Here is a 15,218-nt window from a genome sequence, read left to right as displayed (position 1 = left end):
TCATTGTTACACACCAGAACCGACCTGGAAATGCACACAGAAACCCAAACGAAACCGAATTTTCGGCCGATCCGAACCGACCCGAACCGCGTTTTTTCGGCGCCGGCGAATCATACTGGACTAGGCTGTTGTGGGCTGGGCCGGTCCAAATAGGACCCCCCCACCTGGGAACCTAACCCTACGCCTATGTCACAGCGTCTCGCGCTGCGAGGCGTTGTGAGCATGTAGATCTGCTATTTTCACAATAGAACCGTGTTATCCAAAATGTAATGCCTATTTTCCATGAGGAGAGGACTCCCATCTTTGCCATACCCTAACTGACGCCACTGGGTCCAGGACCCCTAGGGGGTCCTCAGAGTTACTACAGGGGGGGCTCCAAATCTTTGTGTGATAGGATGATTATTTTTAATTAGATTAGATTAACAACTTGAACCCTTGCATCCCTATTCTGAGGAGAGCTTTGGCCTAAAATAGCAGATCTGCAAGCTCTTGTAGATCGGCTGTTTTCTGCAAATAGGTTGGGTGTGGAGGTAAAAAAGAGCAGACCAAGTACCGAGTGATAGCAGGTCAAGTTTACAAAGTATCGGCAATTTAAGTGATAAATGTCTGAAAAAACACATTATAACACGAATCCAACATAGACTGATGACAGTGCTGTCAAATAAGTCTATGAATCTACCTATGAAATCGATGAAAATCTGCATCACAGCTTTATACAACATCCAGAGGGGTCCTTGCTTCATCTGTCACTCAGCTAAGGGGTCCTTCTCCTTGGCTTGAAAACGTTGAAGACCCCTGCTTTATGGAATAACATTAGGGTAAAAAACAACTACTGTAGCTAACTAACATTCTTAAACAAACATAAAACTCTGGCCACATACAATTAGATTTTTCTTTAAAGATTACCCCACAAAATTGTTATGATTTTAATAATTGGTTTGCCACTTTCTGTGTTGCTTCCGTTTTCATTGGGGACAGTACTTTTTAAGGGATATGCTTTACAGTGGGTTTCAACCAGCAAACAAATTAGGCTTTATGGTTAGTACAAAAAAATACACATTTTCTCCAATAATTTTATTCATAATTTTAATATAAACAGTTAATTGTTGAATAATTTACACACAGCAAGATTTTTATTTTCATATCATTCCAACATTTTCTGTACATGTCACTGCTTGGCTCTCCTTTGAAAACATAGAAAAAATAAATTGTCAAGCGTTTATTTAGTCATGGCACATTTTTGATCCTGTACAATATGTGTATTTCGTTGTGTGTCTCTTTGTATGTATTGTAGTGTGTGTGTGTGTGTGTGTGTGTGTGTGTGTGTGTGTGTGTGTGTGTGAATATGACAATATACGTGATACATAAAGATAATGGCACATTTGGATCCAGTGTGAGGGATGAAGTGATTTCTGTGATTGTGGGTGGGTGGGTGTTTGACATAACTGTACACATATGCACACATATATACACCTGTCGTCTTGTATATATGCAAACTGTTTCAAACATAAAACGTATCCATAACGTATCCCAATTAATACATCAGCCTATTCATAACAATAAATGACATTACATTTAGTAAAAAGAGGTATCCTGCAAGACTACACACAGCATTCTGGGGACCATCTATGTGCACTGAGAGAGAGAGAGAGAGAGAAAGAGAGAGAGAGAGAGAGAGAGAGAGAGAGAGAGCAGGGGCGTCAATTGGGTATGGCAGGGGTATGCAGCTGCCATACCCTGGGTCCAGGGGGGAAAATAAAAGTTACCTTTAAATATAAATCCATGAATGTCTCTTTGTCTATCTGTATTATGTTGTTAAACTACAGTAAAATAACTACAACATTTTACAAAATGGTCACTTTAACAAGGTATTGTGGCACGTTTACAAACATGCCAAGTTTAGCTGCACTTGAACAACCATTCCAGGCTGCCATATCCAGCCCAAGAAACCGTAAGCGGGGGGAAATAGAATGTACTTCTTAAGGTATGGCAACATGACTTGTGTCTTGCACGCACGAAAGACACCAGTCATGTTGCCATACCTTAGCTTTTTCTGAACCGACGCCACTGAGAGAGAGAGAGAGAGAGAGATTAAGAGAGAGAGAGAGAGGAGCAGCGATAAGAGAACACAAGGAAAGCCATGGTAAAGACTTCAACCGAGGACAACACACACACAGTTCCATCTATAAGGACAACATACAGGGAGGGGCCAGGCAGGAGGATACGAGACACATACATGGTGTTGTGTAAACTGGAGCAGACCACTGGACCCGGCAGACAGATGGACTGACTAGAACACTGGTTCCCAAACACATTTGTGGGTCACGGGGACCCATATTTATGGGTCACAAGAAAAGATTTTCCCCTCCAATTAATTTTTTCTAGAAATGAAAAAAATAGAACAATTTTATACTTTCAAACAAATGTAAAAAAAAATCCAAAAATAGTGTAGGGGAAGTAGTGAAAATAGCCAATGTACAAGCTCACAACGCGGCGTGAAGTGACGTGTTGTGCTTGCAGATCTGCTGTTTTCACTATAGCTTGGGTCCTGGGCAAACGTCTCATTTCTCTTTTGGGTTTTGGACCTGAAAAGGTTTGGGAACCACTGGACTAGAAGACCCACCCTTTCAAACTCTACAACAGCTCTTTTGGCAGGGAAAAAAATAATCCACCCAGCTGTGACCTCCGCGTTCCAACCCAGCAAACAAACCCCAAACTTTCTACCATCTCACTGTCAAACCCCCTCCTTACCTCAGTAACACTAGCTTTACAAACAATACCCACACAACAGCTTTCAAAGAAAGGGAAACAATTGCGTTACTTTACATGTATTCCCTTATAGGACTCCTTACACATATGGCCAGATCAGATTGTTTAACAGTGGTGTTTTTTTTTCTTCCATCAATAAACCAACAACAAATAGAAAACAGTTCATAATCACACTACTGAGACATTATTTAGGACATACATAGATAGCTTTAGGTGTTTCGTCTTGATGCGGCCCCCATGACAAAGGGATTGGCAGCCGCCTTACGACTGCAGGCTTTACAATCTCCACATTTGATTGGGATATTTTTTATATATATATATATATATATATATATATATAATATATATATATATCTGTGGAACCATGAGTAAAGATACATTTTATTTTTTAGCTTATTCAGGATTTCATCACTCGTGTTCTCTCCCTAAAAGGAACGTGCAGTGGTCTTTTCCAGTTTTTCACATCGAGAGAGAGAGAGAGAGAGAGAGAGAGAGAGAGAGAGAGAGAGAGAGAGAGAGAGAGAGAGAGAGAGAGAGAGAGAGAGAGAGAGAGAGAGAGAGAGAGAGAGAGAGACAAAAAAGCAACAGCAAAAAAACAAAAACAAAACATTGCAAACTAAAACCTAAAGACTGTCTGCTTGTCAGAAACAGTGATACTTTCCATTTCATACTTTTTCTTTTTTGCGACAGGTGATATTTGTGACCTAGGGAAAGGCTTCAGGGGTTGACATGCTATAGTATGACTGGTAGGGGGGGGGGGGGGGGGGGGGTGTGGTGGTCTCCAATGCATGGCGTCTCGTTAAGGGCAACATTCAAGAACATGCATCAGCAGCTTTAAGGACAGGATACATGGTGAACATCTCAGGCCACATATGTGTGTCTGGTTTACACAGGTAAAGCCCTCAGACCAGAATTGTGCTGCTCCTATATGAGTATAGTACTGATAGAACTCAGCTCTGCTTTTTTCTTTGTGTAGTGGGGGGGTGGGGATGGAGGGTGGGGTGGGGTGCGGTTGGGGTAGTGTCATGAGCAAAAAAAAACATCTATTTTTAATTTTATTTAGAAAAAGTTATATACACATTGATAACAATGTTAAATTCATAATGTACAAGAGTAGTAAAAGTTTACAGTCAGAAAAAGTAATTCTATTTGCCCTCCCTATTTTGGCAAAAAAAAGGAAAAAAAAAGAAATAGAAATCAACATCTCTAAAAAATGTAATACTTTTTTCTTTTCTTTGAAACAATACAATAATACATACAATGGTTTGTTCTCACCCTGCGCTGCGTTGCTAGCATGCTCTGGTCAACCGCTTCTTAGGTCATCAGAGTTCAACTAAAAACAAACCTAAACTTCCCACCGTCAAGTGCTTTCATTTTCTGGGGGCGATAACTGACACTATTTACAGTTTTTGGCGCTCGTCAATCTGTTGAATCATTTTAAAAAGCTTTTCAAAGGGAACTAACGTTCTCCCACGTGTGACGCAATCACTTGTTGCTAACTGGACTCCCATCGCATGCATTTTGGGGGCATTGCTGTCAAAATGTCTGCCAATAACTTCCCGCAAAAATCGATTCGCGTCAAATTAACAAAGCTATATCTGCTGGTATAGATGGTTTGTTTTTCATGCACACAGCAAGGCAGAGCTTAGCAGAGTCAAGACACAAGGTCCAAATGTGTGCAGTGGGAGGTGGGGGGTAAAAACACAAACATCATTCATTTAATCCCAAATTACAGTATTATCCAGCCAAGCAGTTAGAATGTTTGCTTTTCTCTGCAGCTAATAAAGAAAACCCATCTCCTGTCTATTAAATGCAAAAAAACAATAATAATACATAACTCCCATGTAATTGGATTTGAATAGGATTTTTTTTGGGAGGTGGGTAATCCTCTTTAGTGATTGGTGGAGAGACACGCCAGTCAGTGATGATGGCTCTGCTATAGGAGGGGGGGCAGTGGACTGGGTGGGAGGGGTCAGGAGGGCTGTCAGTCTGAGCAAGGCACTGTGAGTCACTGGGTCAGGAAGGCCCTGTTTGCTTTGCCTCTTCTGACCTGCAACGCTCCCATCCAGCCACTAGAGAGCAGTCCAAACCACATCACCTCACCAGTGAGAAAAGAAGCACTCCTGATCTGGGTCATCTCATCTTGAAAGGAGGGGAGGGGAAGGGGTCCAATTTGTCAGAGTTTGGGGGTGTTTGTAGTTGAAAACATGCCGTAGTAGGGTTGATATCTCCATTGACTTTTGCTAGGTTGCTGAGAACTTGCGCTTGGGGTCAGAGAGCAGATAAAAAGGTAGGTAGGTAGCTCTTCTTCCTCCTCCTCCTCCTCGTCCTCCTCTTTTTCTCCTCCAGCCACAAAGCATCAGGCCGCCTCCCTGAGACCAAAGTTACAATCTAGGTTTGGTTTCTGTTTTTTAATAGTTCTTATGGCACACAGGGTTGTTGTCCCAGTCCAGCTCTCCTCAGCAGGGGGAGCAGGAGACGGTCCTCCCCTTGAAAAGAAAAAAGAAAAAAACCTTTTGACCAGCCCAGGCGTGTCCGTGTCCTGATCGGCCGTTTTACAGACCCAATCCATGGCATTGATATAAAATAAAGGTTATCTCTTAATATTCACAGTAGAAAAAATGTACATACAAACACAAAAAATCTGAAAAAAACAACATCAGAACAGAGACGAACCGACGAAACAAACCAAGTACGACCGGAGGAAACATGGAAAGGCTTTGAGTTTTTGAGTGTTTTTGTTAGTTTCTTTTACTGAGGAGACCGGTAACTCAGAGAGAGAGAGACAGAGAGGGAGGGAGAACAGAGAGACAAGAAAAGGAACAGGGCATCCTGCATGGAGGGCTATCAGCCGAGGGTTGCTGCCAGATAACATATGGGTCTAGGTGTGACTTTAAAACATGGTATGTTCAGGACAGCTACTGTTAAGTTGCCCTCGGCCATAACGTGGGTGATCACAGATATGTATTGAAAGTCCAGATAAATCATGAATCATGCGAATGGTCACCTCCTCCTCCTCCTCACCAATAACCCCAGCAGAAGCACTGTGACATTACAATCCATAATGGTCATGGGTCAGGAGGACTAGTTGAAGGGTCAGGCGAGGGACAAAAGATTGACAAGACTAAAGTAGCACTGGGCTACCTTTCCCTCTGTAGTACTCCAAAAGCACAGAGCTAGCACTTGTCTTAATGTGACCGACCTGCCTGATTCATTACTGAACTATTGAATAAGTGCTGTAATAAAATGGTAAAAATCAAAGCTGACAGGTACACCAGCTTGAGAGATTGTGCTTAAAAATACTGTTCTTTTGTTGTTTTGTACGGTTTCGTTTTTAATACAAACAAGTCGCATCGTTGGATCAAAAACCCTTCCTAAAATGTTCACGGCTGTGCTCCAATTCTAAAGGTGCGTGCTTCTATACAGCAGTGGTCCTAACGGCCAGGGGTCCCTGCTCTAGCATAGAAGCCATTCCACACTGGGACACAGGAAGAATAGACAAGAGTAGAAGATCAAGAAAAAGAAGAAGAGGGGTAAATTCTTAGGTGTAAAAAAATATAAAATAAGAGCAGGGTAAGTTAGTATATCACAGAGCAAAGGACTTTAGTGTTTTTGGTGCTGTGCTGACCATATTCACATGGCAGCCGTGCTCCCTACATCGTTCTCGAGGGAATCGGAAAGCCTGCCCGACGGGGTGGTCAATTTAGTTCAAACTTGATGTTAGGGCTGTCACAATTATTACATAATCGTCTAATCGTGATTTTTTTCACATAATCGTGATTATTTTTCATTATCGTCATAATCGTTTCCATGTTGAAAGATGTTCATACACTTAAAAAAGTACATTGATAGTGGAAATAGCAGATCTACAAGCTCACAACGCGTTGTGAGCTTGTAGATCGGCTATTTCCACTATCAATGTACTTTTTTAAGTGTAAAGTTGTCAAATATGTCAGTAATTTCTTTGTATATTTAGGTTATGTGTCATATCTGACATATGCAACTTCAAAGCCTAAAAGCCAAACAGAAATGTAATTATCAACGACAAAAACACAATTAAATCGTTAATCGCAATTATTTGAGGGACAAATAATCGTCATGTAAAATGTCATAATCGTGACAGCCCTAACTTGATGACGTTTGAAATGATGGGATATGGGTTGATTGATGGGGACGACTTGGGCTCTTTTAGACCAATTCCTCCATTATGCATTGAGGTAGACTATGGCCAAACACAAAGACAAAGACAACTATACGTACTAACTAGCACTCCTTCCACTTGTCAATAAGCTACTCAGCCTGTACAATAATAAAACTAGCTTTTCAACATCACTCCACCTCTGAACACCGTGACAATGTTTGACTAAAAAGCTAACTGCGTTCTTATACAATGACAAATGATCTTAATAAAATAAATAAGATATCTGGTCATTTCAAAAGATATGGGCACCATCTGAATTAAAAGTTGCATAATGTGTGTACACCACCACGAGATAGGAAACATAGATCAAAGGGTCAAGACACGATTTCTGCCATATTTCTATTGTTGAGGTCCTGTACACACAGTCGAGGGGCATCTTTTTTTTTTCTCATTTCTTTTTTTAGGTTTTCACATACTATGCCACAGATTATTTACAAAGTACAAAACAAAAAAACAAGATTGTAGCTCTTCTGAAGTATTAGCTAAAATCTAAGTCTTATATCAACTTTTTAGGCACGTCTGAGTGTCAACATGGTGGCATAACAACACAGACGATGGCCAATCCACAGTGTCATCACTAAAGCACCAAGTGAACTCGGCAATCTAATCTACCGCTGACCTAAACGAGGCGCGCTGCCCTACAGGCTACTCTCGTTTTCGAAAAGAGTATATAGTTCCTTAAAACAAAACATGGGTTTCACAATATGTATTAAATTACCACTTCTTTCACGACTTTCATCCAACTACATAACATATGGAGAGCACATAGGCCTCTGCGTGCGTGTGTGTGTGTGTGTGTGTGTGTGTGTGTGTGTGTGTGTGTGTGTGTGTGTGTGTGTTGCACTAGCCAACATCAAGCCTGGATGTGGCTCTGTGTTTACGAAGGCACTGGTAAAAGATGGAGACAGCTTCTCCGACTCTCTGACTCCAAATCAGTGGGTTACATGTTGCTGACCGTAAGCCACCAACACTTTGGCTATACTAGAAGTGCTTAATGCTGATTGGCTAGATTGGCTGGCTACCACACTATTCTAGAAGGGTTCAGAACAGGGACTGTCAGTTTTGTCTAACAAATAGCCTCGTCTTGTGTCCGAACTGACGACAGATCTTAGCTGAGACAGCTGCGGTTCCAGAGAGAGAGAGAGAGAGGGAGAGAGAGAGAGAGAGGGAGGGAGGAGAGAGAGAGAGAGAGAGAGAGAGAGAGAGAGAGAGAGAGAGAGAGAGACAGACGGAAAGAGAGAAACAGAGAGGGAAGAGGATGTTGCTAGTCCTGGATGATGTGTTGTGAAACTGTGGGCCTTTGAGCTGCTGACTAATAATGCTGCCTAGAATACAGTGACAACCGACGAATGAAAGATGAAATGGTAGATCTTGGTTACTTGCAACTTCGAGGGTAATGGGGTAATTCCCAGCAGAAAGGACAAGCACACTGGTATAAAATATATTTCTGATTTATGGAAAATTATGAATGTTTGCTTCCCCAAAGGAAAAAGAATGCGTTAATCGGGCATTAGGTCTGAGGGATGAGAGAAAACACGGGTGCCAACTAAATCCTGAAATGTCAGGCCTAAAGTGAAACACTGTGTTCTAACTGCGGCAGTACATGTGATGAGGGAGAATAATAGGATTAAAAATATCTTTCTCTCTCTCTCTCTCACACACACAGCTCCTCTCTAGACTATGTGGTGTGAACTCTGAACGCATTCGGAACGTTCCGGATCATTCTCCAGCCCTTGACCACAGAACAGGGGAAAATTCCACCAAACTGATGGTGAGCAGTGGACTTGACAGCCAATGGGAATCCTATGGGCAACAGGCGGGTGTGTGTGTTGAAGGGGTCAGGGCAGGAGCTTGAGGGTTCAGGCCAAACGTGATTGAATGAGGACAGTGGCATTCAATGGCCATAATGTGTGAAGTTAATCTCCCTTTGCTTTATGTACTGCATCCAATCTCAGGCCAGCTAAGAAAGCCTATCATCAGCTGAAAGGAGCGAAGATTTTAACCAGGATGGGAAACGGAAAAGGTTTGTTTAACCACTTAACCACAAACAAAATCTAAATTGTGAGCTTGTAGATTGCCACTTCGGCCCATTTGACAACATTTTGAAACTGTTTCAATCGTTTTTTTATTTATCTTTCATATATAAAGACATGCCCAAAACGAGGACGTCAGAGTTAAAGTGGATAAATATCTGCCAAAGCGGCCGCTAGCTAAACCCTGTCACCCACCTTCAAAATGATCCTAGATTTGGCTTTATTTCCCCCCAGCCTGCTCTGACCCGAGCGAGCGGCGACTACAACACTGACAAGCACCAGCTGCAGAATTATTGAATGCTTTAACCAGTGAATTCTTTTAGATCTGCTATTTTTGAAAAATTCGTGAAAATGTGTGCAAATCTTTGCACACATCGTTTGTTACTCAAATTTTGCTTCTGGGTGGTCCCTGGAACTACATATTTTGAGATGGGGGTCCGTGGCCAAATACATGTCATTTTGGGGGTCCTTCACATGAAAAGGTTTGAGAACCACTGACATAGTAGTCTCTCAAGAACAGACTAACTGAGCTCCAGTTAAGTGAAAAGGACCTTTTCTTTGACGACGGCTGGCCAGATTGCTGACATAATAGAAACACAGGTTTTTCAAAAAACCTTAGAAGGATTCAAAAGACACTTATAGAATCGGGTCAAAGCATAAAATAATGATACACAATAATGTGTACCCGTTCTGAATGGGTTAAACCAAGACAACGAAGTACAAGCGCTAGGCAACGACAAGCTCTTCACTCTCTAACCTCACTGGTAATAATGGACACACACCGATGAGACCGATAATCCACCCCGGCAACGTGAAAGTCGTAGATATGTGTGACGACGACGACACAAACAGACAGGGGATGGGACACCAGCTTGATCGGCCAGAGACACAGCAGCACAGACAAACATACACCAGGTGCACTTCAAACCCTAGAAAGACCTCATTCCCCTTTATAAAGCTTTCTCTCTCTCTTTCTTTTTTTTTTGGTTAGTGTGTGTATTTGTGTGTTTTCTGCAAAGAGGCCTCCCATTGACTCCCACTGATGACAGCTTATCAAGGGGAGAAGCATTTAAAAAAAAAGTTATTTCTAGGGTGTTTTCCCTTAGACAGAGTACTAGAAGGACCGGAGGCCTAACACACACAGAGAGCACTGGCGGTAGATTAGTGTGATTTGTGGGACTAGAAATAAGATAATAAAATAATAAAACCCTAAAGAATAAAACTGATTTAAAAAAAAAAACATCTTACCAGCATAGCATCTGATGAAAAAATATGACAAATATGAACTATGTACAAAAACATCAATATTTCATATATTATATATAAAATATTGATAGATAAATACCAATATTCCATATATACTATATATATTATATATATATTTCTACACCCACTAAAATATATCAAAGCAGCAGCTATTGGTCAGTCTGAGGAACTCTTTTTGTCCAATTCTTAACTGTTAAATATCCTTCAGCCGTATTGTGAGGACACAGAAATAAAAATAAGAGAAAGTAAAAAATAAAAGCAAATAAATTAAAACTGTTTCACCAAAAAAAGAAACCCGATGAATCTGTGTGTGTAGTTTGGAATTCTGCAGAACTGAAAAAACTATAACACAAAAAAACACAAAAACAAGAAAATATCCTCTTTGTTCTAGGATTGAGTCTTTGTGAAGTCACCCCCGCCGTTCCAAACAAGTTCCAAATTGATTAAAGTCATTGTTCAAAGGAAATAAGTACAAGCGTGGATAGACACTTCTCTTTGTTTATAGGCCACGTATAAAAAGGCCACTATTTGAGTAAAAGATTTCAACAACAAAAAAAGAGAAAAAAGATCAGTATCTTTAACAGGAGGCGAGGAGGGCCAGATCTTGAAGAGATTGAGCATAAGCAGCCATCTGGTTGTCTAAGGTTTGTCGTGTTCACAGATTTTTTTTTTTCCTTTTCTTTTTTTTTTTTCTCTTTGTTTCCATTGCAATCAGTCCTGGAAACTTGGCAATAGTGAAGAAGAAAAAAACAACAGCAACAAAACAATAGATAATAATGGTAAGTCCAAGGTGATGTTGTGTGGCGGATGTTAAAAAAGTGTTAACATACACTGCGTTTTGCATCCCTCTCGCTTGCCTGTGCTTGGCAAGCCACGAGGAAGTAAAATAAAAAGTCCTGAGATCTGTTTCTGTGTTGAAGGGCTTCTGCAAAGAACGATAGAATGAAATGAATCAGAACAATGAGTGAAGGACCGAGGATCATAAGAGGAAAAAAAATGGACTAGAAGGGAATGAAGGAGGTGGAGGTGGAGTAGGGGGTAGGCGAGGTGAGGAAACAGGGGCGTTTTTTAAACAAGTTCATTTTAAGGAAAACAGGAAATGTTAGGAAGGGCTAGATCTGGGCAACGATAAGATTCGGCCGTTTTTCTTGCCACCGTTCATGTGTGTGTAGGGGACGTGCTCCTCATAGTTTCCCCGGAGGGCCACGGAGGGCCCGTTGTCCCTGCCCAGGCTCTCCTCGCGCTGGGAGTACGACGAGGGGTCCAGCGGGATGCTCTCCATGTTGTCCAGGTCCAGGTCAAAGTCCTCCGTCTCGGGGACCTTGTTCTCCTCGCTGTAGAAGAAGCTGAGCTCCTGGAAGGACGGGTACAGGTCCTCCCGCAGCATCTCGATGATCTCGTGGAACATCGGCCGCATCTTGGGGTTGTAGTGCCAGCACATCGTCATCAGGCTGTGCCTGGGGGGTGGAGAAATACAAATGTCACGATTAGGGCTGGCACGATTATGACATTTTACAAGACGATTAATTGTCACTCAAATAATTGCGATTAACGATTTAATTGTGTATTACATTTCTTTTTGGCTTTTAGGCTTTGAAGTTGCCCATGGCAAGGGTTAGAGTTAGGGTTAAATATACAAAGAAATTATTGACATATTTGACGATTTTATACTTAAAAAAGAACATTGATAGTGGAAATAGCCGATCTACAAGCTCACAACGCGTCGCGATGCGACGCGTTGTGAGCTTGTAGATCTGCTATTTCCACTACTTTTTGAAAGTGTTTGTAACTATATTAACATTTCTCAACATGGAAACGATTATGATGATTACGCAAAATAATTGCGATTACCTCAAATAATTGCGATTAGACGATTATGTAATAATTGTGACCGCCCTAACAATATTTTTCCAAGCGGTATCACAACACACAATCTTATCACGTTTCTTTTTTCATGTTGGTTTTTCATGGATAATTTTCATGTTACTTAACAGTAAAACCACTTACAAGGTATCACAAACTAAAATAAGAAGGAGTAACAGACATTTAGACCAGTGGTCTTCAAAGTGGGGTCCAGGGACTCTCTGGGTTCCTTTTGAGAGGTCTAAATTGACACTTAAAAGAATGTCACTCTGACAGTATACAAATTCGCATACTGTCAGAGTTAAGGGGAGACTTTGCCATTGTAAAGTTTGAGAACTACTGATTTAGACCAAAATGGTGAATCTCTGTATAAACAATTCAACAGCATTTTCCCCTCATTGTATCACGATACATACGATATCTCTGAAAAGGCATATCGTGGAGACATTGTATCATCTCAACGATATTTATCACCATAGGGCCCACCCCTAGCTGTGCCTGGGTGGGTTAAAGTGGAACGATGGGGAATATGTCATGTGAAAAGAGAGAGTGTAGGCATGAGACATAGAACCGGGGACAGGGGGCATTATAAAGACTAATTACTGCTATAAAAAAAGAGAGCGGCCCATGAAGGCGCTCTATTCCGCCTATGAAGAAGTCTGCTTGCATCATTATAATGGATTTCGTAAATCTGTGTCACTTTAGATTTGAACCACTTTGACCATTATTTTATGCTTTAACTATTAAAAAATAGCAGATCTACAAGCTCGCAGCGCAGTGATTCTATAAATGTCTTCTAAATCCTTCTTCTAAATGGTTCTCAAACGTTTTCACGTCAAGGACTCCCAAATTTACATGTATTTGGCTGCGGACCCCCGATCTCAAAATATGTTGTTCCAGGGACCCCCCAGAAGAAGAATTTTTCAAAAATAGCAGATCTACAAGCTTGCCGCGCGGCACTCGGTGCCACGCTGTGAGCTTGAAGATCTGCTATGTTTCAATAGTTAAAGCATGAAATAATACTAGGCCTAAATGCCTTATTAAAGGCCCACTTCAACTCTGGGACAACCAGATCTTATTTTATTGTTGTTTGGGACACGATCAACAGAGTTATTTTTTATTATTTTATTATTATTTTAGTATTTCAGCATGGCTAGTGATGCATTTTGCATCATAATGATGCAGCATGATGCATCATAAAATAAATAAAATAAGATCTGGTTGTCCCAGAGGTGAAGTGGGCCTTTAAAGACCCAATGAAATGACTATTTTGGGTATTTTATTTTGAAGTTTCAGTTTGAAAAGGAAGCCTGTGTGTTTCTGAACCAATCCGAGGGGACCAGCCCTTCAGCCGATGGGATTTAAAATCTGAGTAATGGGAGTAATGGGAGCCAGCAATGGGAAACAAACAGGTGAATGTAATCAAAGGTTCATTTATATTCAAAAAGTCTATCTATGTCATCACTTTTTGAATTTCTGTTCACAGGAAGTAATTAAGAATGGCCTATTTAGGGACCTTTGATATAAATATACACAAGAATTGTTTATTTTCTATTTTTTTGTTAGGTATGGCCACATTATCACTACAGATATGCTCTAAAAGTGTGAAAAACATGTTTTTGATTTCACCCCGTCTTTAAGCCACCTCATCTCCTTGAGCCAAACATCTCCTTCTACACATAAAGTCCAACATACAAAGGAGTGACAGTATTCAGACAAGAGTCAATGTGCTGTATATGAGATAAGTGTGCCACCATGTACTCACATCCTCTCGGCGCAGTTGTCCGGCCGGTCCAGGAAGCCTCCGTCCATAACGAACTTGAGGACCTGCTCATTGGACAAACCCTGGTAGGGCTGCTCCGCTAGCGTGCTGATCTCCCAGAGCACCACGCCAAACGACCTGGAGACGCACCGGAATCACAACGGAATGACGTCTTGACAGACCACTACGTATACAGTAATGTGTGTTGAAGCTGCTGACTGCGCCAGTGCCATACGTACCAGCAGTCACACATTAATGTGTGTTGGAGCTACTGACTGCTCCAGAGCCATACGTACCAGCAGTCACACATGAATGTGTGTTGGAGCTACTGACTGCTCCAGTGACATACGTACCAGACGTCATACATTAATGTGTGTTGGAGCTACTGACTGCTCCAGTGACATACGTACCAGCAGTCACACATGAATGTGTGTTGGAGCTACTGACTGCTCCAGTGCCATACGTACCAGCAGTCACACATGAATGTGTGTTGGAGCTACTGACTGCTCCAGTGAGATACGTACCAGCAGTCACACATGAATGTGTGTTGGAGCTACTGACTGCTCCAGTGACATACGTACCAGACGTCATACATTAATGTGTGTTGGAGCTACTGACTGCTCCAGTGAGATACGTACCAGACGTCATACATTAATGTGTGTTGGAGCTACTGACTGCTCCAGTGAGATACGTACCAGCAGTCACACATGAATGTGTGTTGGAGCTACTGACTGCTCCAGTGAGATACGTACCAGCAGTCATACATTAATGTGTGTTGGAGCTACTGACTGCTCCAGTGACATACGTACCAGCAGTCACACATGAATGTGTGTTGGAGCTACTGACTGCTCCAGTGACATACGTACCAGACGTCATACATTAATGTGTGTTGGAGCTACTGACTGCTCCAGTGAGATACGTACCAGCAGTCATACATTAATGTGTGTTGGAGCTACTGACTGATCCAGTGAGATACGTACCAGCAGTCATACATTAATGTGTGTTGGAGCTACTGACTGCTCCAGAGCCATACGTACCAGCAGTCGGAGTGAGCGGTGAACACTCCGTCTTTCAGAGACTCCGGGGCCATCCACCTGACAGGCAGCAGACCTTTCCCTCCCTTACGGTAGTAGTCCGTCTCATAGATGTCTCGCGTCATACCAAAGTCTACGGGACAAGAAGATGCCAAGGTTAGGATTCAGTCTGAAAACTCGTGTTCATAATTACAAGTCTAGCGCTATTTTTGAAATTGCGAATATGTGTCCCGTGATACGTACAGTATGAACACAAGCTTTTTGTGCAAAAACAATGTGTCTGCTCAAAA

At 41.7% G+C, this 15,218-nt stretch overlaps 1 protein-coding gene across 1 annotated transcript in view; it reads right to left on the bottom strand.

Annotated features, from left to right (window-relative positions):
• Positions 1–1,089: 1,089 nt before the first annotated feature.
• The window catches only part of insrb (insulin receptor b), a 196,143-nt gene continuing 182,014 nt past the window's right edge, over positions 1,090–15,218 (bottom strand). The window contains 3 exon segments of the mRNA XM_080735499.1: positions 1,090–11,726; positions 13,898–14,032; positions 14,932–15,061. Of these exon segments, the coding sequence (XP_080591625.1) occupies positions 11,372–11,726; positions 13,898–14,032; positions 14,932–15,061 (620 nt within the window). The 3' untranslated portion in view covers positions 1,090–11,371.

The sequence above is a fragment of the Nannobrachium achirus genome (genome assembly GCF_963921795.1).
Source record: "Nannobrachium achirus genome assembly, chromosome: 1".
NCBI lineage: Eukaryota > Metazoa > Chordata > Actinopteri > Myctophiformes > Myctophidae > Nannobrachium > Nannobrachium achirus.
Note: the sequence above shows the minus strand (reverse complement) of the source record. Positions and strands in the feature narration are given on the sequence as shown.